Genomic DNA, 27938 nt, shown 5'->3' with positions numbered 1-27938 from the left:
CTGCTTTTCTACTTCATACACAATACTGCAGGGAAGGAAACATCTACATCTCGTAGATGTAACCGTCAAAGTTATTTTGTGGGAAATGTCTAGAAAAGTAATTACTGCTATCAGAACCCACAGTAAAGTAATTAAATGCTGACTTCTACACATACTTAGGAGAAAACATACTACAGAAGAATTCATGTTATAAGCTGATTGATTGGTAAGTATGAAACTTGTTCCTGTTTTGGGAGTGATGATATTATTTAAACAGTTACTTCTTTGAGATGAATTATTTCATAACAAATCTCTGCTCTGTTTGTGCTTTTGGAAGAAACAATATATTGCAGGTTATTGTGAAAAATATAACCCTGAGTAGCAGCAACTAAATTATAAGTTAAAAATGAATTACTTTTAAATAATCTCTTGGTACACCAAAGGGTAATATGATACCAACATCTAATATGCCCGTACTGCCATCCATGGAATATTTGGCTGATTGGCTTCTCCCCATCCTCATGCCCTGCAGTTTACTCACAGTGAATTATATAGGCTGTTCTCATCAAATTATATAAAAACACAGGTTATTTTGAGAACAGTGTATTGATCTTTATTTTTCTAACACAAATTTCAGATGTTGAAGAACAGGATACATGACTGGATGTAAACATGTGTATATGTGTGTGTATATATATATATATATATAATATATATATTATTTTTATATAATATATATATATACTTCAAATTCTGCAGTTTTTGTGGATACTGCATAAAAAATCACACTGTTTCACCAAAGATTAGAATTGCAGTAACAAACCCAGTAAAACAGCCCAAATTTAGTGAACAAGAAGGTTAACAACATCATATTCCCATATTCATGTTAAAACACTTGGCAAAAGAAATGTATAAAGCTTCAGACATAGTGTAATGCTCTATTCTGATCAACATCCCTTCCTAAAAACCTTAACTACTTATACAAATATCAACTGAAAAAACAATTGGCTGCGAATCTTGGGTACTGCAGTGTAAAGATGGTCTATTTTCTCACTACAAAGTTAGATTAAAAACTTAGAATAAAGCACTTGTTTGTTAACAACAGAACTGACCTTTAGACTGTGCTAATGATTAAAGATATTTTTATAAAGCAGCCTAAAGAAAATAGGTTTTTGAAGAATTAGATCAAGAGATGCAGTTTACAGCCCAGTGACACACTGAGTTGTTGTACAAACACTCTATAGACTCAAGGAAAAGAAGATAGGATTGCAACCATAATTCTCCAGCATGGCAAGTTCCCAATTTCAAATGATTCCTCGGGAGGTAGTAGCCAGGCAATGGGGAAACAAAAAATTCAGTAAGTTTATCACCTTGGGTCACTCTTGCATGGGAGACAATGACCTAGTTGCCTTCCCAGCTCTACAAATGTCTGCGGTGGACCTAAAGTGGGTATGATTGATAAAGGTGTGTCGGTAAGACAAGGAAAGAAATAAACGTGCAAATAAATAAAGTCGAAAGTATGTTGGATCTGACTGACTTAATTGGCTTGACTACAAATCTCATTGTAAATATGACTGCACGGTACACGTAGTACATTATTCTACAGTGAGTGCACCACTTTGACATTTGGCTATTTGCAGAAAAGCAGAAGCGTGCAGTTAGGGAGTTATTGGCGTTGACAAACCATCAGCTAAATGATTGAGCAGAGATAAAAGCCTTTAACTATGTTGACAGTATGCAGGACAAACATTTGCCCCAAGAGAATTGCTTCTGATCAAGATGATCTAATTCAAATCAGCCAAAAATCTATTATTCATGATCTGGCAGACCACTGCTATTAATCACATCTGTTTGTTACACCATTAAACATACTGTGGAATAATTTCATCTAATAAACAAATCAAGATGTGTGATGAAAAATGAATTCATTAATTCAAATGACTGTTGTGCTCCATCACCTTTTAATCTTTTGATCTCTAATTCAGCCATATTCAAATTTATAGCAGTGTGAACTGTTTATAGAAGAGTTAGAAGCACATTTAAGGACTCATTAAGGACTGTGTTTATGATTTGTGAAAAAATGTATTTCACATTGACAGATCTTCTTCTGAAATGAGATTCTGCAATTTCATATCATTACAGAACATAACAAAACCAATTATTAGCAATTCGCAAAAAGCCCCCATTTACAGGACTTTATAAATTTTAAATTCCAATCTTCTAATACTATTAGCAAAACAGGATAAATGCTGTAGTTTAGCATTTATTTAAATGCACTAAATGGTATATGCTTAATGACAAAGAACAAAAAACGTATTTGAATTGTATGCCGATATTAATGTTGCTCAACAAGCACGGAGAGGTTTCTGACAGTACCGTCAGTACTGTGCACCAGAACATGGGCATATGGCTAAGCAAATGCAGAAAGTAAAAACAGAAAGTGTCAGGATCACTATACTCAAAAGTGACAGCGCCCAAGGGGGAGCTTGGCCCAGCTCAGCTAATTTAGTTGGAGTGAGGGAAGGTAAAATTATCTAGTCTATGGGAAGGGATCACTTTTGTTGAAGCATGCCTCCTTGCAACTTAACCAAGAGCTGCTACTGTTGGGAGTTCATGGAACAATCCAGGTCTGGATTGTTCTGCTTTCCAAAAGGAAAGGTTTGCATGGTCTTGGAATTTTAACATTAAGGCTAGGGAGGTTAAAAAAAAAGATTAAAATATGGGGATTTTTTTTACAAGATACACAAGCAGTCAATGAAGCACAGCAGCTGGAAGAGATCACATCGTAGAATGCAGGAAGTGGATATCATGAGGCTCTCTGAATCTTGAAAGGGATGACATGCAGGAGAACAAGCAGCACTCCAATCCGAATTTCAGCAACAGTTCTTCATGAGAGTGCTCCAAGATGCAGACATATGCTGTGCTTAAACCAGTGCAGTATTTTCCAGCCCTAGAGCAGGAAATGCAAAAACTGTGCAGTCACAGACAATTGACAGCAAGGAACACTAAAGTGCCTTTTGAATCAAATCCAAAATATAGTTTCCCATTTTAAAAAATCTAAACTTTCCCAGTATTGTACTCCATCCAGTATACTTTTGTTCTCAAACATGGAATGATCCAGGATTGTTTTCTGTAATTTCCACATAATTTTAAGTGTTCAAAACGAATTTATGGAATTTCAAGGAAATGGACGCTTCTTTATTAATCCCATAAATTACTGTGGGACAAGTAACAAATTATAAATTAAGGTGAAGTAGGAAGTTATAAATTATTATAATTGTCAAATAGGTTAAAATGGAAGGTACTGGACTTGTATTTTTTCGTAGTTTCGGCCATTAGCTTGTACAATTTCATTTAAATGACATTACACAATCAAATAGTGCCATATAGAGATAACATCTGAGTTACCAATCAATCACCAAAGAGGCAAAAGGAGAACCCATTCCCAAAAAAGTAACAGTAACTTACCTCAAATTCTTCAGAGAATCCATGTTGGTTATTGGTGTACAGTTCATTGATGTGCTTTACAAACTGCTTGACAGGAATGGCCTCCATATCATCTACAAGGGAAGAATAAATAAAGATATTGCTAGGTAACGAACACAATTACAGCAGAGGTGCATGAGTTTAGTCCAATTAATATCTTTTTGTGCAAAAAGCTGAACTGGTGTTACTGGTATTCAAGTCTCAAAAATGCTTCAGACTTAACTAATGTACATAAATCAGCTTTGAAGAAAACTAATCAAAATGCAACACATATGGCAAACGAGAACTGCTCTGGGATTACATTTTAACAAATGCATTTGGGTGGGAATGCAGAGCTTTAATTATTTATTTAATATATTGAGACGAAAGACACACCTGAGCTCAACATGAGGCAATAAGCCCAATATTAGCTTTGTTTCCTTGGTGACAATATTTTTTGTATATTCCAAATAATTTAGCAGTATGGTCTGATTTTAAAGGCCGAGAATTAAATTTAGTGCAATATGGATCATTTGGAAGAAAAGTACAACAAAAATATAATAAAGTTGCTGAATGTAAAGGAAACCAATACACAAATGAAAAAAAACAGAATGTGCAGTTTAACACAATCTTCTGTCTTAATTTTTTCCATGAAAAAATAGATCCATTTCATTGTTTTAGCCATAAAAACAAACTGAGGGGAGGGCTGGGTTTACAGGGGAAAAATTACAATGCCTTAGTAACAAACATCAAAAAAAGTCAAATCTTTGTAGGGATTGTAATATAAGAAATTAAAAAGAGGAATTAGAGGTAAAATTTCCCATTTGACATTCTGCAAAGGTTAAAGCCATTTTCATAGCTGACATTTGAAACATCAAAGATGTTGTGAGCATTTGAGTGATAGAGTAAGCTTAGAACACTAGAAACAGGAAAAAGTAACAATACAAATTAAACTGTGAGGAGCAGAGTCCACAATTGCCAGCACTAATGGATTTGAAAACACTATCGGGTGAATTTTACGCTTCTCAGTGGGGAGCTGGAGTTCGACCCAGAATTGCACGGTTCGCTGACTTCCCCCCCCCTACCTTTTAAAGATGCGAAATAAAGCATCTCACGGCCAATTAACAACCACAAAGAGGGGTGGGCAGCGCGCGCAATCGGGCCTCCAGTGTAGGATGTCCAGGGAGAGAGAGAGAGGGTAGGCCGTGAACCGGACGTTGGTCACGGCCACCCGTTTAAAGGTTACCCTGGCATGGGTTTCTGGCAGCTGCACCATAATTAGTGGTTTTCAGACAGGTTTTTAAACAGAAGAGTGTGGAATCCTTTGAACTATTGGAGCAGCAGCAGGTAAGAGCTTGTTTTTAAATTTTGCAAACTTTTGGGCCAGCACTGTCTCAATCAGGACCATTGCCAGGTGGGAAAGAACATTTGAGTACACCTGTCCCACTCCCCTTCTGAATAACAAGTGCTTAGGAAAAGACTTAAATTCTATCCTTTAACACTCTTTATCAGAGGCTGTAAAGCACATGGCAGAGAGAGGAGCTGTTGGCCTAGACCAAGGACGGCCCCATGGTTTGATGATGACTACCTGTAAGTCCTCCTCCAAGCTGTGAGTGATCGGTGGGAGGGCATCATGCCTGCTAACAGGAAAAGGAAGACCTTCCAGCCAGACCAAAGTAGGCTAGACGGAGGTCGCAGATACAATCAGCAGCCTGGGTTCATCCAAAGGACTTGGTTACAGTGCTGTAAAAGGCTCAATGACCTCTTTTAATCTGCCAGTGTGAGGGTGTAAACATTTCAGAGATGGACCTATATGGAAGGGTATGTGGGTTTGTGTGTCAAGAGTGGGTTTGCCCAGTGTCTTGGCCAAGTGGACAAGGCAGCATGAAGCAGACATGCCACTTAGCGTGGCACCGGGGATTGGATTCTGGAGTGGTTGGGGGGGAGCTTATGAACTACAACATCTGTTAGTTAGCAAGGAACATTGAGGAATGTTGACTGCCGACAAAAGGACACGTTGGCCACACATTTGAAAACATGATTTTAACGAAGCATATTCATTACAATGGCCCTTTTTTTATTTGCAGGAAATGAGGGCACGTAATGCTAGAGAGGGGGCCAGGCCCAGAGGTGGTCAAGCCAACATGACCACTTTCATCACAATAGAGGAGGGAGTGCTGGAGCAGGCAGTGAATCAGTGGAGTCACACCATTGGGCAAGGCAAGGTTGGAGGGACGTCCCAGGGTGGTGAGATTCCAAGGGTGCATAGTTCTCTCCTGGAAACAGTGCTGAAGAGGGTGGAGGGTGGGGTTGGAAATTGGGGAGATAGGTTTTTGACTCTGGAGGCTTGCAGAATTTGGGGAGGAATATGTGTCTCAGTGTTGCAGTGCCTAAGGTTCAAGCCCTGGTTACTATCTCCCAATCTCCCAATGTGTTTTAGGAGGCGTGTCTCTCTGAAGTCATCTCAAATGATGATAAGGCCCTTCATTCTCCTTCTTTGTTTCCCCCACAGGTGAAACATTGGCAGCCAAGGCCACCAGCCCCAAGGGACCAATGATAACCTCTGAGGAGGAGGAGGTTGCCTCACAGGGTGCAGCGTCACATCCTTGCTCTCCACCCATCACCAGCCTCAGAGCGCCATGGCGACAGTTCAGCAGGAGAGTCCCAGCACACGGGGACCCTCACGGCCTCAGGCGACCAGAGGATACAGTCCTCAGTATGACAGTCGCAAGGCCAGCTGTCAGAGACTGAGATAGAGCAAGCCTCTGGCAGTCGAAGGACTGCTAGAGGCAACCTAGACGCTGAGCCCTAGGCTGATGACAAGCCTCTGGAGTCATCCTTCGATGGCAGATGCTGAATTTACAGCACATGGTAGTTGAAGAAGTGGCAGAGATTCCAGAGGAGTTGCACACACTGGCAGGGAGAGTGGAGGAGTCCATCCAGGCCTTGAGTGCTGCGATCACCCGCTCTTCAGAATGCATAGCTTCCTCCATTGAGACACTGGTGACTGTTATGGCGGGCCAAACCCAGCAGCTAACTGATAGGACACTGGGTATGCATCCTGACTTGCACTGCATCGCCTTGCCTCTGAGCTCCGGTGCCCAGAGCCAGGGCGAAAGGGGGGATGAGGAGCCTGGAGTCACATCCAGGTCCTGGTTCCTCTCAGAAAAGCAGGGAGTGCCAAATGGACCTCATGGCGGTGGATGAACGATTGCTGTCATCATCAGGGAGCACCTTTCAGTGCGCTTTTGATGAGGACAGCCTCCCCTCCATCACTTTGCCATTGACACAAATGCCTCAGAGTTCCATGGCAACAGTTGAGCTTCCTGCTACTGAGCAGGAGACTCCCATCACATCTGGGCTCTCATGGCCTCTGACAACCAAAGCATGCCCACCAAAGTTATCCCAGGCAAAGGGGCATAAGGGTCAGCTGGTGCCGAGGGGGGAACACCATGTCTTAACACCCGCAAACAATTTAAGAAAATGCCACATTAGTCACATATGGGTTCACAAGTGTTATTGTTCAATTTTGAGAGTTATGAAAATTATTACTTAATTGTTCTTTTCACTTGACGTTCCAGCTGCATTCTTGCTTCATGCATGTGGTTTTCATTTGGATTTAATGCATGGTGTTAAGGGAGTTTATGCTCATGTGGGTCCCCCTGATTGGCCTCATTTAGTACCTCTGTACTGGCACATGTACAGGCAGCTTTGGTGTAGATGCGTGGGAGATACCAAGAAAAGGCGAGCACAGCCAGGATGTTCTCATTGAGCATATGACACATTGCTACTGAAATCTTCACATAATTAGAGAATCTTGCATCTCTCTGGCATCCAGCTGGCTGGCATGGCTCACTCTCCTCATCAGCAGATTCATCAACAGCAGATGCGGTTCTCTCCATTAGATCCTCCCCTGCCAGGCCTTCCTCTCTCTGAAGCACCAGAGTTCGGTTCTTATCGTCCAGAAGTGAGCCATCCAAAGGCCTGGGCCACTGAACATCCCTGGCACCTGTGAGTGCTCCAATATGTATGAATCGTGAATCGTGACTGCTCCCCGAATGCACACACCTGCATTATCCTTTTCCTATGGTCACACACAATCTGCACATTGATTAAATGAAATCCTTTTTTATTGACAAATGCTCCTGGCTGTCCAGATGGAACTTTTATTGCCACATGTGTGCAATTGATGACCTCTTGCACCTTCAGAAATCCAGCCGTGGCAGCAAGCCTCTGGCTCTTTCTGCTTGAATGGCATTGTCAGTGGTAAATGGTATTGAACTCAAGGTCATGCCTGAATATGACATCCGTAAAAATCTTTATACAGTAATGGGCCACAGGCTTTGAAATTCTGCTAAGGTCTCCATATGATGCCTGAAATTAGGAATCAAAAAGGGGATTTACACATGGGGACAGAGGGCATCGCTGAGGTACTAAATGAATACTTTGCATCTGTCATTACGAAGGTAGAAGATGCTATCCAGGCCATGGTAAAAGATGAGGTAATTCAGACACCAGATGGGTTTAAAATTGAAAAGGAGGAGGTATTGGATAGATTATCTATACTTAAAGTTGATAAGGCACCAGGACTGGGTGAGATGCATCCAAGAATACAGAGGGAAGTGAGAGTGGAAATTTCAGAGAAACAGGCCATAATTTTTCAGTCTTCCTTAGACTCAGGGGTGGTCCCAGAGGACTGTAGAATTGCAAACATTACACCCTTGTGCAAAAGCGGGTCTAAAGATAAGCCCAGCAACTACAGGCCAGGCAGTTTAACTTTGGTGGTGGGGATACTTCTTCAAATAATAACTCAGGCCAAAATTAATAGTCACATGAACAAATGCGGGTTAATTAAGGAAAGCCAGCATGGATTTTATAAGGGAAAATCATGTTTAACTAGCTTGGAGTGTTTTGAAGAGGTAACTCAGAGATTTGATGAGGGCAATGCTGTTGATGTAGTGTACATGGACTTCCAAAAGGCATTTGAGTGCCACACAACAGACTTGTGAGCAAAGTTATAGCTCATGGAATAAAAAGGACAGTAGCAACATGGATATGGAATTGGCTGAGCGACAGGAAACAGAGAGTAGTGGTTAATGGATGTTTTTCGTGCTGGAGGAAGGTTTGAAGTGGAGCTCACCAGGGATGTGTTGGGATCCTTGCTTCTCCTGATATAAATTAATGACCTAGACCTCGGTGTACGGGGCACAATTTTAAAGTTTGCGGATGATACAAAACGTAGAAGTACTGTGAACTGTGAGGAGAGAGAACTTCAAAGGAACATAGACAAGTTGGTGGAATGGGTGGGCAGGTGGCAGGTGAAGTTCAATGCGGAGAAATGTGAAGCAATTCATTTTGGTAATAAAAACATGCGAGAGACAATAAAAAATAAAGGGTACAACTCTAAAAGGGGGTACAGGGGCAGAGGGATCTGGGTGCATATGTGCATAAATCATTGAAGGTGGCAGGATAGATTGAGAGAGCAGTTAATAAAGCATACGGTGTCCTAGGTTTTATTAACAGGGGCATAGAGTACAAGAGCAAGAAGGTTATGTTGAAGTTGTATAAGTCACTAGTTTGGCCTTCGCTAGAGTATTGCGTCCACTTCTGGGCGCTGCACTTTCGGAATGATGTGAAGGCATTGGAGAGGGTGCAGAAAAGATTCACGGGAATGGTTCCAGGGATGAGGAACTTCAGTTATGAGGACAGATTGGAGAAGTTAGGACTGTTTCACTTGGAGAAAAGAATGTTGAGAAGAGTTTTGATAGAGTATTCAAAATCATGAGGGGCCTGGAGAGGGCAGATAGGGAGAAACTGTTTCCAGTTGTGAAAGGATCGAGAATGAGAGGGCACAGATTCAAAGCAATTATAGTAAAAGAATCAAAAGTGATATGAAGAGAAACTTTTTTATGCAGCAAGCAGTTAGAGTTTGGAACGCATTGCCTGACAGTGTGGTGGAGGCAGGTTCAACTGAAGCATTCAAAAGGGAATTAGACTGTTGTCTGAAAAGTAAGAACGCGCACGGTTACGGGGATTGGCGCTAAGTGGGTGGCTCATTTGGAGAGCCGGTGCAGGCACGATGGGCCAAATGGCCTCCTTTTGCACCGTAACAATTCTGGAATGACCCCCCAGAAGCAGAAAAATTCAAGGTCACAGTTACTTTCAACACCACAGGCGCAGGTGACTACCAACACAATTGGAGGCAATCTCCCCGGAGGCACTGAGCATTCAGACATCTGGAGGTATGCCATCCTCACCCTGTGGATACGGTTTCCAGGGCAGTGCCTTCATCTACCTCTGCCTGCCTGACGTTCCTGTCTCTCCTCCACAGCCTCTTGCTCTGCAGCAGGTTGCACACCTTGATGTCCATTGGGCACACCTGTCCCTGGCCAACTGTCCTCCTCCTCCTCAGAGGAGCCACCTACAGAATACACAATTCCCAGGGCGGAAAGCGATCTAAAGGCTGATGATGGAGTGCATAAACTTGTTTGCAGCACTTTCTGTATTTCCCCTTCCCTGAGAAATTGTCCTCATGCAGGCTAAAAACGATGATAAATCAAAGTTAAACCATTGTGAAACTCTCCCACCTTCAGTGTCAGAATCTTCTGCTGAATGCAGCCACAGTGCTACTTTGAGCCTTTATATCCACTTACCTGGTGTGACTCCAAACATTTTCCACAAGCACCCAGTCAAAAATGGCATGTACAAGGCGAAATTCAAGTCTGATGCCTTGTTCACAAATTTAATAGCTTGTTAATTCGTTTTTTCAAAATTTTGATTTTCATATCGACAGCCAGCCACTTTCATTTAATGGGATGATGAAGGTAGTGCAGTGGATGTTGTGTACATGGATTTTAGCAAGGCATTTGACAAGGTCCCATATGGCAGATTGGTCAGGAAAGTAAAAGCCCATGGGATTCAGGATAGTGCAGCAAACTGGATAAAAGGTTGGTTTTGTGAAAAAAACAAAGGGTAATGGTCGATGGATGCCCTTGCGAATGGAAAGTTGTCTCAAGTGGTGTTCGGTGTTCAATGTTGTGACCCTTGCTGTTTGTGTTATATGCTAACGATTTGGACGTGAACGTGGGGGGCACGATTGGGAAATTTGCAGATGACACAAAGATTGGCTGAGCAGTGGATAGTGTAGAGGATAGCCATAATCTCCAAAACGATATAGATGGGTTGGTGGAGTGGGTGGTAAAGTGGCAGATGGATTTTAACATAGAGAAGTGTGAGGTCATACATTTAGGGAGGTCAAACAGTTACAAGGATTACACAATAAATGGGAATATACCAAGAGGGGTAGATGAAGTGAGAGATCTTGGCGTACAAGTACACAGGTCCCTGAAGGCAGCAGTTCAAGTAGACAAGGTTATAAAGAAGGCATATGGAATGCTCTCCTTCATTGGCAGAGGTATAAAATATAAAAGTAAGGATATAATGTTGGAATTGTATAAAACACTGGTGAGGCCACAACTGTGTGCAGTTCTGGTCACCACATTACAGGAAGGACGTAATAGCTCTGCAGAGAGTGCAGAGGAGGTTTACAAGAATGTTGCCAGGGTTAGAAAAGTGTAGCCAAGAGGAGAGATTGGATAGGTTGGGGTTATTTTCTTTAGAACAAAGAAGGCTGAGAGGTGACTTGATTGAGGTGTACAAAATTATGAGGGGAATAGATGGAGTGGACAGGATAAAATTGTTTCCCTTGGTGGAGAATACTAAAACCAGGGGACATAGATTCAAGATAAGTGGCAGAAGGTGTAGGGGTGACATGAGGAAGAACTTTTTACGCAGAGGGTAGTGGGTGTCTGGAATTCACTGCCCAAGTTGGTGGTAGAGGCAGAAACTCAAACTCTTTTAAAAAGTACCTCGATCTGCACCTCAAGTGCTGTAAGCTGCAGGACCATGGACCAGGTGTAGGAAGGTGGGATTAGAAAGGGCACCTGGGTGTCCTCGGGCTGGCATGGACAAGATGGGCCGAATGGCCTCCTTCTGTGCTGTAACTTTTCTATGGTTCTATGGGAGACCTGTGTGATTACGTCAGGTTAGCAACTCATTGTCATCATGCTGGATTTTACACATGTGCTGGGGTGGGGATGGGGTGGGGTTCGGTGCAGCAGTCCTGATTTCAAAGTGTAAAATTCACCTCTATGTTTTGTGCTAAAGTTTCTTTCAATGTTACCTTCAGGTTCAAATTACTACATCAAATTCTATTTATTTACAATTGAGCAGTGAAATGCATATGGAAAAAAATAGATTGTTACTCAATATTTCTAACCGATCAGTGTCATTACACCAGGACCTGAATCTTGCCTATGTCGGGCGGGCTGGGCGGGAGTGAGCAGGGCGGGTGCGGAGCTGATCACTGCCCGCGATCGGCTGCATGCCACCATTTTATGTGGGCGGGCCAATTAAGGCCCACCCAGCGTAACACGGGGCTGGTAGCGTTCAGCGCTACCTGTGCGGGCGGGGGGAGGAGGGAGAGTCGGGGCCTGCGCTCTTTCGCGCATGCGTGTGTAAGAGCGCAGCAATCAAAATTTTGTTATAAATGAAGTAAAAAATTATTTAAATATGTCCCCTCATGTGACAGTGTCACATGAGCTGGGACATGTTTGTGAGTGTAGCAAAATTTATTAAATTATTTTGTAAAACCTTCGGGAAACCTCATCCCGCCCGTGGATGAGGTTTCCTGAAAAGCGTGAAGGCCGCTTGGACTCTTCGCTTGCCTGCCAACCTTCAGGTTAATCAGCTTAATTACTTTTTTAATGGCCTTAATAGGTCGCTGACAGTTCAGTGGGCGCGTATCCGCCTCCGGCGCATGCCCACCGAACGAAAGATCGAAATGACGCATGATGCGTCGGGGTGCACGCCTGACGTCATCTCGCGTTATTTTATGCATTGGCATGTCGGGCCCGCCCCTGCACACCGACTGCAATATTCTGGCCCAGGTTTAATTACGATAAACTGTTGGAGTTGCAAATAAAAATAGAAATTGCTGGAACATATACGTCAGTCAATATTTAAAAGACAAAGAATAAAGTTTCAGCTGAGGTCCTTCAACAGAATGTAGGATCCTTTGTCAGAGATCTCACCGAGCAGATTCTAACCTCATTTTTCTTGAGATGCTGCTGTTCTGCTTTTAGTACAATTATTTCTCTTTTAATACCAGGCTTGCTTAGTTTGATTATCCTTAATATTTGGTTCACAATGAAAGGTTACATTTTGTACTAAAGGCAGGATAAAGAACTTTAAAGATTTATTCAATATTAAACTATTCTTATTTGAGGAAACTGGATGTCTTGGGAGTAATACATATGAAAATAACACAACTATGAAGATGGAACAAGTAAATTCAATTCTGAATGCAGCATTTTTATGGCAATATAATGGAATTTTGTTGAATCTCCATTCAGGCATATCTTTCTTAATTCATTCATGGGGTGTGAGCATCACTGGCAAAGTCAGCATTTCTTGCACATACCTTGTTAACTGTATATCAATTGTGTTTAACTCGATGAAGGTGGAGGGCATGAATTGGGGTTTCACTTGAGCACATATAAAGAAACACTGAAACTGTAGTATGTTTGAGTTAGGAGGTGTTTGCTTGTAATGTTTCACTCTGAATATATGTAAGAATGAATCAAGATTGGATCCAATACTATCCTTCTGGATCATCCATCCATTTTCTGTATTGGATGGCCAACCTCTTCTGTGCAGCAGAACTGGATTTCTGGAACAGAACATTGCCCTTGAGAAGATGGTGGTGAGCTGCCTTCTTGAACAGCTATAGTCCATTTGGCAAAAGTGCTCCCACAGTGCTGTTAGGTATGAATTTCCAGGACCCAGCAGCAATGAAGGAATGGCAAATGTATTTCCAAGTCAATATAGAGCGGAATCATCCCAGATTTGCACTAAGTGTGGTAGCAGGGGAGAAAAAGGACGTTTTACCCGCCAGCCATAATGGCGGCTTTTCACACCGTATCGTCCCAATCCAGCCTCATTTATCATGCATTCCTGGGAAACATGCCGTTTCAAATGCGGGCGGGCTCTCATCTGCCCGCCATGCCATCACCTCGCTGCTCCTCACTCTGGGTGCTATATTTAAAGTGGAGCTGCGTGCACACCTCTCAGTGCTCCCAGCCCAGGACTGCTGCACAGAAGACTTGGCCCCAAAAGGCAAGAAGGCTGTAGCCCTCCGATTCAGTGATGTGTCCTTGGAACATCTTTTGGACTCTGTGGAGGCCCGCCGTAATGTCCTCTATCCCCGCTATGGCCGCAGGTGGTCCAGAAATCTCACCACTCTGGCTTGGTAGGCGATGGCAGTGGTGATCGATGCCAATGCTGCACAGAAGAGGTTGGCCATCCAATACAGAAAAAGGATGAATGATCTCATCTGAGCCGCCAAGGTAAAGCAACCATCTCATCACTCTAAATTCACACACTCAAGCCTATCACACATTCACTGGCACCTCACTCCCTGCCAGCTCAAGGGACATCACCACTCACTCTCTCACACATACCCTCACATCTTCTTCTGGCTTCATCTCCTCTGGAGACTGCCTCCTCAGTCCTTACCATCTTGAGGCCACTTGCACAGATCAACTTGTGTCCCACACAAACCCTGGGATACCCCCCTTCCCCAGTACAGCACTAGCCCTGCAGCCTCTTCTCTTGCCTGAGGCCACTCCTCTCCCTTCCCCAAGAAAGTCCAGCCCTACAGCAATTGAAAAGCCACCCCCGTCTTATGGCTGGTCTGGTAGCTAGAGACCTGCCTGTGAGTTCCCCGCAAAAGTGACGTGGCACTGTCTGTGAAGCCTAGCGCTGATGACCGCAAGTGCTGCCCGAAGCAAGGTAGGCAAACAAACCTCAAAGTTCCGAGTGAAGTGCAGCTCAACAGGTGTACATCACCTATGTGCAGTTGTGAAGCACATCAACAATCATGCTGATGTGCGCAGATGATCCAGTGTGGGGGGATGATTCCGGCAAGCTGGGCTTATAATGATATGCAGGTGTATTACAATAATGTGCAGATGTATTATAATGATGTTCCCGACATCCAATGGCAGGAAACATGGCCTGCCATTGACGGGCAAAGTGGATGATTGCAAACTGGTTTCACGATGTCATTAAACCAATTTTTGGTCTTCTCGTCATATTGTCTGCTCACACCGCTAAACACGCCCGCTGCCAACGAGCACGGAAAATTCTGCCCATAGTGTGTGACTTGGAGGGGAACTTGCAGGCGGTGGCATCCCCATATATGCCTGTTGACCTTTGTTCTTCTTGGTGATAGAGGCTTAAGGTTTAGGAGGTGCTGTCAACGACGCCATGGCAAGTTGCTGCAGTGCATTTTGTAGATGGTACATTGCAGTAACCATGTTGTACCAGTGGTGGAGGGAGTGGAGGCTTCAGGTGGTGGATGAGATGCCAAGCTGTTTTGTTCTGGATGGTGCTGTTGAGCTTTTGTCCATCAGCAGATTATGCATATGTGGGAAAATATGAAAAAGAATGCTATTGGTTTTTGCAAATTTTGGTTTTGCACATATGGCGAAAGAATATGCTAAGCAGAGAACAAATAGAATACAAATAAGGTCCAGTGAACCTTATTACTGAGTGTACTGTGAGGTTGATTCGTGTCATGCAAGAAGCTTGGTGCAATCAGACTATGGAAAGCTTTAATCTGAGAAATGTTGTTAGCTAATTGGCAGCCTGGATAACAAAGATACATCTAATGAAGGTTACACTGGAAGAAAATGTTATCTCCAAGACTTCTGTGATAAGCTCATAGCAAGTACCTGTGCTTTTCTACCCTGCATAAAGTTTATGAGGATCTACACAACCAACCTGAACTTAATTTGTTTGACTGCTGAAATTCACAAATTTGTAAAAAGTAAGCAGGCAAAATTTCAATGAAGTTTAACAGCAAAGAATCTTCATCCATTAAGCCCAATATTATAAGAATGCAGCTGCTGTAGAATTTCACATCCATTATATTACTTCAACTACAATCTGAATTTTGGACTCATGATGGAAAAAGAACTAAAACAGAAAACTTAAGTTATTGATTAGGGAAGAAGGGAGAGTTTTCACTCCTCAACTTACTGAACACAACAGGGTTGAATTTCTCAGGTGTTCTTCTGAATATTCATCCGAACATCCAAAGAAATCCAGGAGAAATGTGAAAAATTATATTTAGGGTTTCTGCAGATCTTCCAGCCAAGGGACGGAAGGTGATCAGGAGAACCCACACATAAATTAATGCCAAACTTATTTACTACCTACAGCTTGTAATGGTTACTTCAGTCGAGCACTTGGGGGGAAAAACTCAACTTATGCCAAAAACAGAAGCAAAGTGGATAGAGCAACTGTGACATGACCAATGACATCAGAGACAGGCATATGACAAACTTCTACAGGACTTTCATTTATTATGATTGATGAGATGGTCTGATGAAAGGTCATCTCGTCCTGAAACATCAACTGTTTGTCTCCACAGATGCTGCCTGACCTGCTGAGTATTTCCAGTACTTTTTGTTTTAACTGCATAATCCAAATATGTCTTCAATAGAATTACAAGCTCCAGGTGCCAGATGCAGCCACACTGATTAGTTTGTAGAGAATCATAAGAGGGATGCGAGATCTATTTAACAATACATTGCATCAACTTTCACCAGGATAAGATTTGCACAGATTTAACTGGGGGCAAGATGTTCTGTTCCTGTGCACTGACATGGTGCATGTCTCCTCTGCATCCTCCTTTTCTCCCTCTTTTCCCAGCAGCTGCAGGTCGTGGCACTCTTATTTGTTGTTCTTTCTCACACACATTCTCCAGCACCAGTGACTGGCCGAGTTGTTGCCCATGTTGCCAGAGGATTCGTGCACAAGCCCTTGGGCAGAGATTGTCCTGCAGCTCCAAAAAAGAACTTGCCACAATTTTTCTGGTCAGCTCCACCACAGCTGGAGGTAGGTATAATAGCCGACTGGCTGTAGAAAACAACCAACCAGGTGTTTCTCTAAAATGAAGCCAAGGATCCCTTTAAACAATACTGCTGCAGTATCCATCCTGACTGTTGATCTGAGGGCAAATTTTAGAATGACAATTACAGCAGTCCAAAAGTTCAATTTGTCAGAAGGATCCTTAATCAGGCACAGGGCCTCATTTATATATATTTATCGGGCCACTGCTGCTTTCAGGTGTTTGCCCTAGATCACTATAAGTCAGCTGAGCCAATTCGGCATCTGGCACACTTTTGGTCCAGATTAGTCACGGCAGATCACAACGTGAAACTCAGAGGCCCAATGCCTGTTTTATGTAGGAAAATGGCGGGGGGGCATCTTGAGTTGAATTCATCCCCCACTGTGTGTGTTTTTAAATCCTTTCTGTGCAACTCTTATCCTGGTGATAGTTGATGCAATGTATTGTTAAATTCATCTAGCATTCCTATTATGATTCTCGAGAAACTAATCAGTGTGGCTGCATCTGGCACCTGGAGCTCATAATTCTATTGAAGGCTCATTTGGATTATGCAGCTCCCAGATAGGGGAAATAATTATGGTGGCACATGTGAATCAATTAACAGCACAATGTTAGAATTACCCATGGAATACACTGAGAATGGATCCTTAATATACATACTCAGACATTCCAACTTGAGTTAGAAATTTGATGGAATCATAAAATTTTACAGCAAAGATGTAGGCCATTTGGCCCAGGGCATCTGTGCCAACTCTTCGAAAGAATTGCTATTTAGTCCCTGTCCTTGTGCAGTTTATAAATTTTTATTTTTAAAATATTCACAACTGTTTCTGGCAGGGTGTTCCATGTCTTTATAACCCTTTGCATAAAAAAATTCTTCTAACCTCTCCCTTCATTCTTCAAATGTCTTCATTTCTTAAATTTCTGCCCTCTAGTTACCAGCTCAATAATCATACACAGGCTTCCATCTGTCAACAGGATTATCTGCTGAAATAATTGTTTTAGTAGATTCCCAAAGTCATAATTTAATCAGGCAGATTAAGTTATTTTTAATTAAAGGCAACTACATGGTTTAATTTTGGTTCTAGATATTTAAGAATGCATGTATCTATATTTTCTATTTCTAGAATTCACTAGCTGCTGAGTTTCAAGTGAATTCATTATATGAATGAGCCTCTGTAAGATCACATCCTTGATGCGGTGTCATAAGAAGCACAGTGGAATAAGTAGCAAGCCCCAGAGCTCCTGTCCCATTGCCTTTTATGTTCTGAATAAACATATTCCAATGCAGTAAATATCCCATCCCAACGCCCTACTTTCCCAACCATTCACCCACCCACTTAACCGTGAGTGCCATGGCCATTCCTTCAGGACCCCAGCAGCAGCCTCCTTGCTGCCCAAAATCCTGCTCCAGCCATTTAATGCTTTCCATTAGCTTTGGATGTGAAACTCATGGTGGCTATGCAGATGAGGCCCATGTGTTAAAATCTCCTGCGCCTAAAGCTGCAGAGGGTCAAACAGTTGGCCATCCATTTTGTCTCCTCACCCGCGTGACTTTCAGTTGGGAGTTACAATCAGGCCTATAGTGCTGATTGAGACTGGGGTGCAATTTCTATGACTGCAGCTGTTTTTTCGCTTTATCTTATCTCACGACTATATTAAAGAATTCAGCTGCTAGCTCAAAGTACACAAAAAGAATTCATTTTTATCACATTCACATCTCTTAGAAGCCTTTCGAAGAACTTCACAAGTATTGAATTACTTTAAAGCCCACTGCCTGCTGTTGTATAGACAAACACAGCATAATGTATTGTGTTAATACATCTGCTGAGAAAGATCAGTTAATGCAGTCTGGAAACTAGTCAAAACAGGAGGATTCCCTTAATAAATGTTATGAGAGCCTTTGACTGTTAGGAGTTAGTAGCTTCTCTGCAAAGTGTAGCTTAAATTTCCTCACTTGCAACGAATCTTCTGGATGACCCCCCACAGCCTTATTACACAAGAGGGAGTCTCTTAAGAGTATAATGGTGAAAGACAAGGGAGTATCTTTAACTGATGTTATAAAATTGTTGCTATTTGTTATAATTCCTTCCAACAGCAAGTAGTTATGTTCTTGTATGAATAAAAATCAGAAGCACTAAATTTGAGAAGCAAACGGGCATCTAAGAAATAGGCCAGCACATATCCATAAGATGGACCCAATAAAGCTGAACATTATGGTGCTATTTGAAGCAGCATGATTAGTATTTCTGGTAAGTTTATGAATTTTGATCTATTAATGTTCAAAGGTCTCTTACAAATATTTGGCCATAGTCCAATTGGTGGTGGTGACCACTAGTTGAATTACTCCCTTCAAACTGTCCTGAAGCTGGGCTGCTAGTGCACATCATCATGGGTGGTGCATAACAAGATAATTTACTAATTATAAAAAATACAGATAATATTGCAAGCTGAACTATTTACTGGCTAACTAATACTTAATTCCAAAAGCAAAATACTGGATGCTGGAAATCTGAAATAAAAGCAGAAAATGCTGGAAAACCTCAGCAGGTCTGGCAGCATTTGTGGAGCGAGAAACAGAGTTCATGTTTCAAGTATGTATGACTCTTCTTCAGAACAAAACAGAAGTAGCAATGTGATGGATTTTATACTGTTTAAGAGGGGGTGGAGCAGGTGAAGCAAGATAGAAGGTCAGGGGATAAATGGGAGCTAAGGAGAGATTGACAAAGACCCTTGTTCTGCTATTAACACATTCTGCCACTATCAGCACCTTCTTTAGCCCTTACCACTATCATTAACACTCCCTTTGTCTTGTGTCCATGACATCTTTGTCAATCTCTCCTTAGTCCCACCTATCCCTGACCTTCTATCTTGCTTCACCTGCTCCAACCCTTCTTAAACAGTATAAAATCCATCACATTTCTATTTCTATTTAGCTCTGACGAAGAGTTATAGGGGCTTGAAACGCTAACTCTGGTTCTCTCTCCAAAGATGCTGCCAGACCTGCTGAGTTTTTCCAGCATTTTCTGTTTTTCTTTAATGCTCAGTGCCCAATTCTATATTATTCCCTCTAAGGCTGCCAGGTAACAAAGCAGGCTGCAGCTTTGTAAAGGTGCCAGTGCCTTAATGCATCACCCATTGGGTTGAGACTGCTGTCTTGTGCTGCTAGGTTGTTTCCTTATCAGAAGTGCTGAAAGCATTTATATTGTATAGTACATTGGCTCATTTGATAAACTGTTTATATAAAGAGATCAACATAATATTAGAATTTCTCTTTACCAAAAGATTTGCAATATGTGGTTTTGTTCCTACAATTCCCTATACATTAGGCAGAATTTAATGGCATTCCCCTTGGCATAGTGGGGGGGCATTTAATCAGGCGGGAGGGTGGCAGATGGGATCCCCACCACTTACCCTCCTTACCCCAATTAAGTCGATGGCCCGTGAGCAGCCTCCAAGCCCCACTGCCTTTTGAGGCTCCTAAGTGGGCAATTAATGCTCATTTAAGGGCCTGATCTCGCTGGTGCTGGTATAAATTCAGTGGCAGGTGGGAACTTGCCACGCGAGGAATATGACAAGTAAACCTGTGTGAGGTTGCTTGCAGGCTCCTGGGGTATCCCACTTTCAAAGGCACTCAGTGCCTGATTGAGGGACCCAACATCAGGAAGGGGGGCTCTCAGTGGCCCACTGAGAGCCACCTCCCTGACCTTGATGCCAACCCTCCTGGCCCGCAACCCAGACCCTGTAAACTCCTTCCTGCCATCACTCATCTGTGACCTGAGATCCAGCAGTGATACTAGGGCTCGAGTGGATATTGTACTGGCAGCAGCCACCGTCCCCCTGGTGGCTTTGCTGTTCAATGGAGCTGCTGGCCTCTGGTTGACTGACAGCTCTTGGCTGGTGGAACCTCTGACCCCGGGGTTCCTAATCCCAGGAAGGCGCACCACTGTCCAGTCTGGGTGGTACTTAATACGCGGACTTTCCCTAAAAGAGGCAATGTGGGGTTCTCACCAGCACTCCAGTCGAGGGCAAGACTCCCATTGCCTCCATTAAATACCGTCCAGTATCTTTCCAATTTCAAGTACGCTGTTGTGTAGAAGAATCATCAGAAGCCAAGGACTGCCCCACAGAAAAGAACTGAAAAATTAGAAGGGTGACCATCTTGTACTTCTTTCATGCACATCCTCTAGGTACCGGTCGAGGTATAGGGGCAATCACCAGCTTATCCTTTTAGTTGAGAAGGCGCATTACAGTAGCCCCCAAAACATAAAATAATGAAAAATGAAAAGACCACCTTAACCAAAACAATCTTTGATTAAAACAATTCATTTTTTAAAAAAAGGATAGACAGCAAACTTGCGTCTGTGGGTTAGAACACACAACCAGTTACATGCAAGGTTCTTTGTTACTTTCTAAAGTGTTACAGTTTGACGACAGCCATCAATGTTGCAAATCTTCATTACTGCAAATATCACACCCAAATAATCAAGAAGATGCAATGATGTCAGAGCAGAGGATGTCTGAACTTCAGACAGAAAGTCCAGGTTAGCTTTTATATAAATGCACAAATTCTGCAACAGGTCAGGAAAGCACTTCAGAACATGCTGCAAGGAAAATTATTTTGCCATAAAGAAATCCAGCGGTAGCTGTTTGGGTGAGCACAGCTAGATTTTAAGGGTCATAAAGTAGTCAAGAATGAAGACTATGTGTCTTCAAGCTAATGTGAAAAAGATATTCAAGAATGAAACATTGCAAATAATGACATATGTCTTCCCTAAACAGTAATGCAAAGAAAACTAGAATCATGGACGAATACAGCATAGAAACAGGCTGTTTGGTACAAAAGTCAGTGCTAGTGTTTTCTTCAAAAGTGATCAAATCTAATCCTAAAATAAAAGCAAAATACGGCAGATGCTGGAAATCTGAAATAAAAACAGAAAATGCTGGTAAAACTGAAGAAGAGTCATATGGACTTGAAACATTAACTCTGTTTCTCTCTCCACAGATGCTGCCAGACCTGCTGAGTTTTTCCAGCATTTTCTACTTTCATTTCAAATCTAATCCTACTTGCTCCTCTTGCCCAAGCTACTAATTTACCTTTAAAATATAAGGGTTCTGCTTCAACAATAGTGTATGGCAAAGAATTCCACATTGTAATCGCCTTCTTTGTAAAGAAGCACCTCCTGTTTAATTATTCTTTGTAATTGTCTCACATTAGGGTCCTCTCCTTACAGCCTTGTCAACTGGTGAAAAAAATTTGCAACTATTTACCTGTGTATGATCCTTCATAATCTTGGAGGCCTCACTATTGTAACACTCTTTAACCTTCTCAGCTGTAGTGAAAGAAAGTCCCAATTTCTTGAACTGTTCATTGTTACTGAAACGCATAATTTCAGATGGCAAAATAGTTCAACACTAACTCAAATTCTGTGGCACTGTGTCTATTTTGATAAGGAGGCCCAGGTCAAATGTTAGGTGTGCTTTGGAGCTAACATTCATTCCTTGCACTCCCAATGTTTGGCACAAACAAATTTCACACGTTAGCTAAACTGAATATAAAAGCCACCAAGAATTAAAACTTCTATTGATATTCATAAGCCTGCATTATGCATTTTGCCAACTCGAGGAACAGATTTTATGATACCTCTGCCAATTCTGTCATACAGATACAAACTGACTATTTCTCTGTCCCAATGGAAACTATCTGATCTGTGTTCAGTGCTTTGTTACAGCATGTAGTCAAGATTGGGAACTTGCCCATGTCCATGAACTGTGTGGCCAGATAACTCAAAAGTAGGAAATAGTTGCCTCAGCAACATTTAGAGACAATTTAACTGCCAGCTTTTTAAATAAAGGTTTGGTTAGTATGAAGTGGAGGGATGTTGTGAATCATGAGGCTTAAGACGTCATGATGGGATGGGGCGGGTTTAACGGACCAGCTCGTCTTTTCCTGCCATAATTTTTGTATGGTCATATGTTTGTAATCCCTTTGGTTTATAATCATTAAAATCTTGAGAATGAAGCATCACCTTAAAGAAACTCTCAACTTTTGCTTCCCTGCAAAAATATTTGTACATAGCTAAAGCCAAATAGTGGAGCTATCTCATGATCAGGAGAGCACCAAAGTAATTGTGTAGGAAACTAAAAACAAAATAAAAAAATGGCAGCAATAATAGTCCAATGAGGTTCTGTTGTCAGAGTGAACCTTATGTTCATCTGCAATCTGCTTCTCTGGGCCTGATGTGTACACTTGTCAATAGACAGACAGGGACAATTATTCAAAGTGAATGCACAGAAGACAGCGATCAACAGCACCCAGTGAAAACCCATGACAGGAGGTCGATGAAGATAATTTATCCAGGCAGGCCTATTTAACCACTGCACAGAGGAATAAAACATTAAGGATTCACCTCTGCTACAGTGGCACTGCAAATAAAATCACAAAAAGCAGATTCTTTAAATTTAGCTACTCAATAGAATTTGAGTAGATCTTAAGAGACGGTGTGCAACTAGCAACTGGGGAAACATTTGATCTCTTATCTAAGGTTTAACAGATACAGGTCTTTAACCTTAATGCTCCTGCCATTACGGTGAAAGGGCACTGATGAAAGCAAAGTGTAACAGCATGACAAATGTATTCTTGCATTCTTACTGCTTAGTATCAAATCAATGTTTTGTGACATGCTCTTATCATCCTGCTGACAGATATTTGACAGACAAGAAAATTAGCAACATTTGGGTTCTCAGCATTTGAGAGTCAGGTAATAAGAATTATGGCCAGGATTTTCCATCTCCCCCCCCACCCACCACCGCAGCAGATTCCCCCATGGAAGGGCCAGCAAGCCATTGAAATCTTCATTCACATCGGCAGGACTGGAAGACCTTGTCAGCATGAGGGACTGGAAAATTCCAGCCTTTAATGAAACTCTAATCCATGAAATATCATTTAATATTTTATAGCAAAAACAGAGTAGTATTTTCAAATTCCTCTGTAGAAAACACTGTAACAACCTACCCAGTGGTTTCTAAAACAATCCCCTTTCCCAGAATATAATAATCTTACTTTATTTCCTATTTTATCCATTCACTTAAATATACACATACACACATCGTCCTTGCATTCCTTGTGGGTCAAAGGTAGGCAAAATCTGTCATATATCTCTGGAATCAGCTGCCCTTCCCCCTCCCCTCTCTGCACAACCAGGTTAAATAATGCTATTATAAATCACTGCTAACCATCATTAGGATTTCAGACTAAAACTTTGTATGAATCAATGGTCCTGTGTTTTACACAAGCTCACAAATCACGCACTTCAGGCAAGACCAACATAGCAATTAAACATTTAATCAAAATGTGATATTTTCAGTATAAGTTACTAAAGGCATTCCATCTAACCCATGTTTTGAGTTAGTAAAAATTACAACAAATTCCTAAGTTTGTTATTACATTGCAAAATACGAATGTGCCATAGACTGGTTCCACAACAAAGTACTTTGCACAATCATACAAAACTAAAGACTAACTTTGAAGGATATTTGTGTTACATATATTGCTTAAGTTGTGTAAGTATGAACCTGAACCATATGGCATTCAAAAATTGTGTTTGAACGTATGCAAAAAAGTATCGTGAGAAGTAAGGAATAACTGACTTACCTGGAATTGGAATGATGGGAATGCTTTCATTAGGAACCACTCGTGGCGAACTGCTATCCTCCACATAGAAGTGTGCTGTCTGAAAACACTTTCTGAGGAGAAAATAAACAATGTGCTTATTCTCTGGAAAACTATATAAATGGACCAGAATTTAAGTCTTTTAAATTGTGGGTGTTTGTAAATAAATCCCTGGCATACTGCCATCATTTAAATTTGCGCTTATTGTTAATCATTCAAAGGTTTCTGATGGGACTTTGAAAAAAGTTACTAAAGAATTAAAATGAGTGTTAACCTAAATTCTGTCTGCCCTTAGAAGTGCAGCAAAGGCAATATCCACTAGTTTTCTAGCCTAACGTAGTTACACATCTATCTTTTAAGTTAAAGTTTTATGAAACATTATAAGCTCCCTGCCTATCATTTTGAGGCCATATGGAACAATAATACAAAACTGAATTAAAGCTGCTGAGAAAGAGAAATCAATAGATATGCTCCTAAATGGCCTGAGAAGCAGCCTGGGGCCCAAGAAGGATGAAAATATCACATCACAAAGGAGGATTCAAACAAAACAGTTTCTGCTAGTAAAAGATGTGTGGAACCACAAACCTCCCAATATTTTACCTGTACTTGATGCAAAGTAACGAGCACAAATTGGTCATCATAGAGAAGGCACGGACAAGAAAATCACATAGAGCTGTGAACAGCCTTTGCATGGTGATGTTGACTGAAGCTGGACTCTAAAACTCCAGCGTCATTGCTCATCTGATTTAATGACTTTCCTTGGGCTGGAACTGAATATCAAATGAGCCTCCCTGTGCGCTTGTGACAGGAGGAGGGACTACTATGTTCATCAGGGGCTTCTAACAAAAGGATTATTATGCTGCAATGATGCCCTTAATAAACCGTTTGGGAGCACCAGCATGTAGCCCTAATTTTGCTGATTCCTGATTCATGTAAATTTACTGATATCACCCTGAAAACAAGAAATGCCCTTAATGTTTTTCCAATGCACTGTTCTGTTATACAGGGTGATCTCACGCTGTATAATTGCAGAGCAGTAATTACTGTCTGCTAATTAAGGCACTCACATAATTCAACTACAGCTAAAGGCTTTGATTATTTGTTGGTGTCTTACTCTGTTTTATCACGCAGAATATTAAAATACCTGGTTATCAGCGTATATAGGAACAAATGATACCAATTCCAAATATGGTTAATACGACTGCAGTATTCTGAAAACTGCACAAATCAAACCTATGGAGTTTCAATTGCTTAATTTCCCCTTATCATTTTTTAATTATTCATTCACAGAATGTAGGCATTGCTGGTATGTCCACATTTATTGTCCATCCCTAAATGTCCTTGAGAAGGTGGTGGTGAACCTCCATCTTGAACTACTGCAGTCTGGATGGTGAAGCTACAAAGCGCTGTTAGGTCACGAGTTCCAGGATTTTAACCCAGTGACGATGAAGGTGATATTTCCAAGTCAGGGTGCTCTGTGACGTGGATAGGAATTTAGAGATGGTGGTGTTCCCATGTACCTAGTGTCCTTGTTCTTACAGATTCTTCTAGAAGGTAGATTTTGCCAGTTTGGAAGGTGCTGTTGAAGAGGTCTTGGTGAGTTGCTGCAGTGTATCTTGTTGATGGTACACATTACTACCATGCTGCACCAGTGGTAGAGGAAGCAAATGTTTCAACTGGTGGATAGTGTACCAATCAAGTGGGCTGCTTTGTCCTTGCATGTTGCCGAGCTTCCTGTGTTATTGGAGATGCACTCATTCAGGCAAGTGGAAAATATTCATATCCTGATTGTGCCTTGTAGATGCTGGAAAGGTTTTAGGCAGCCTGGAGCTGAGTCACTTGCTATAGAATTCCCAACCACTAATCCACTCCTGTAGCCACAATTTTTATGTGGCTGGCCCGGTTAAGTTTCTGGTCAATGGTGACCCCCAGGATGTTGATGGTGGGGGATTCGATGATGGTAATGCTGTTCAATGTCAAGGGGAGCTGGGTAAACTCTCTCCAGATGAAGATGGTCATTGTCTGGCAATTGTGTGGACGAATGGTATTTGCAAATTATCAGCCCAAACATGGGTGTTGTTCAGGCCTTGCTGCATGAGGGAAAAAGGCTGCTTCATTTATTTCAGGAGCTGTGAATAATATTAAACACTGTATAATCATCAGTTAACATCCCCACTTCTGACCACGTGTTGGATGGAAGGTCATTGTTGAATAGCTGATGATGGTGGGCCTAGGACACCACCCTTAAGAATGCCTGCGGTGCTGATTGATTCAGTGTAGGTTGATGGGGCAGTAGTTGGCCAGATTGGATTTGTCCTGTAACATTTAAATTTATTCTGACTTTCAGTGGCAAAGAGAAAAGGTAGCAGTTATTTTCATTTAAAGGAAGCATTTGAATGATAAACTTTTACAGGATGAGTATCTAATTTAATTGTGGCAATTATAATATATTTACAGATGTTATCTTCTAAGATTGTGTTAGGAACTACCAACATTAAAAGTGACCATTAATGCAAATTGTAACAATGACATAACTGAATTAGTATGTATTAGTAAGATTACATTTTGTTAAACTAGACTTATCTTCGAAGCCAATTAAATTCCAGTCACAGAAACAGTTGAGAATGGTTCCCTTTAGTTTTCAGGCAGGAAACTGACCTCAAACAATTGGTGTTGGTTTACAAAAAGGTCTATTAAAAATAATTAGAGAAAGAAAGTCCTCAGAATGTAACGCATCAATTTTAATCCAACCTGCTTGGCACAAATGGGGCAGCTGAGTGGTTAAAGTATCAAAAATCGACACCATCCCATTTTTGCTTGGGGCAGCTGACTGTCATTTTAATTGGTTAACTGGAAAGTGCACAAAAGGGATCATCCCAGAACAAGCGGGCACCTCATAAAGAATTGCCAATCAATGTTACTGGGATCCCAATGCTATCTTAATTGGACAGGGCAGCTTATCAGCCAAGCTGAGTAACACTGGGCAGGAATGGCCTCAGAAACTAATTAACATCACTGGAAGCAGTCCATAAAGGGGCACTCACTGAACGCATTCAGATCAGTAGGATCTGTGCACTATTGTCGTTAGTTAATTATAAAGGTGAGCTTGGCGATTGCTTCTTCCTGATTTCTGCTCTGCCTTACTTTTACAAGATCATAAGACATAGGAGCAGGAGTAGGCCATTCGGCCCATCGAACTTGCTCCACCATTCAATAAGATCATGGCTGATCTGATTGTGGCCTTAACTCCATTTTCTTGCCTGTCCGCCATAGCCCTTGGCGCCCTTGTTGATCAAAAATCTGTCTAACTCAGCGTTGAAAATATTCAATGACCCAACCTCCACTGCTTTGTGGAAGAGAATTCCAAAGGTTAATGACCTTCTGAGAGAAAAAATTCCTTCTCATCTCTGTCTCAAATGGGAGACCCTTTATTTTTAAAATATGCCTCCTAGTTCTAGATTCCCCACAAGAGGAAAATTCCTCTCAGCATCTACCCTGTCAAGTCCCCTCAGAATCTTATATGTTTCAATAAGATCAGCTCTCATTCTTCGAAACTCTGATGAGTATAGGACCAGCCTTTCCTCATTCTTTCCTCATAAGACAAACTCTTCATCCAAGGGATCAGTCCAGTGAACCTTCTCTGAACTGCTTCCAATGCACATAAATCCCTTTTTAAGTAAGGAGATCAGAACTGTACACAGTACTCCAGGTGCGGTCTCACCAATATCCTATACAATTGTAGCAAGATTTCCCTACTTTTATACTCCATTCCCCTTGCAATAAAGGCCAACATTCCATTTGCCTTCCTAACTACCTGCATGTTAACTTCTTGTGATTCATGTACAA

General features: G+C 41.7%; 1 protein-coding gene across 1 annotated transcript in view; it reads right to left on the bottom strand.

Annotated features, from left to right (window-relative positions):
* Positions 1-27938, bottom strand: part of LOC144681722 (receptor-type tyrosine-protein phosphatase gamma-like) — an 803078-nt gene that overhangs the window by 73454 nt on the left and 701686 nt on the right. The window contains exons 14-15 of the mRNA XM_078543625.1: positions 24075-24166; positions 3448-3539 (exon numbers count right to left, since the gene is read on the bottom strand). Of these exons, the coding sequence (XP_078399751.1) occupies positions 3448-3539; positions 24075-24166 (184 nt within the window). The remainder of the gene's footprint in view (positions 1-3447; positions 3540-24074; positions 24167-27938) is intronic.

This window comes from Cetorhinus maximus, chromosome 6, assembly GCF_964194155.1.
Source record: "Cetorhinus maximus chromosome 6, sCetMax3.hap1.1, whole genome shotgun sequence".
NCBI classification, from domain to species: domain Eukaryota; kingdom Metazoa; phylum Chordata; class Chondrichthyes; order Lamniformes; family Cetorhinidae; genus Cetorhinus; species Cetorhinus maximus.
Note: the sequence above shows the minus strand (reverse complement) of the source record. Positions and strands in the feature narration are given on the sequence as shown.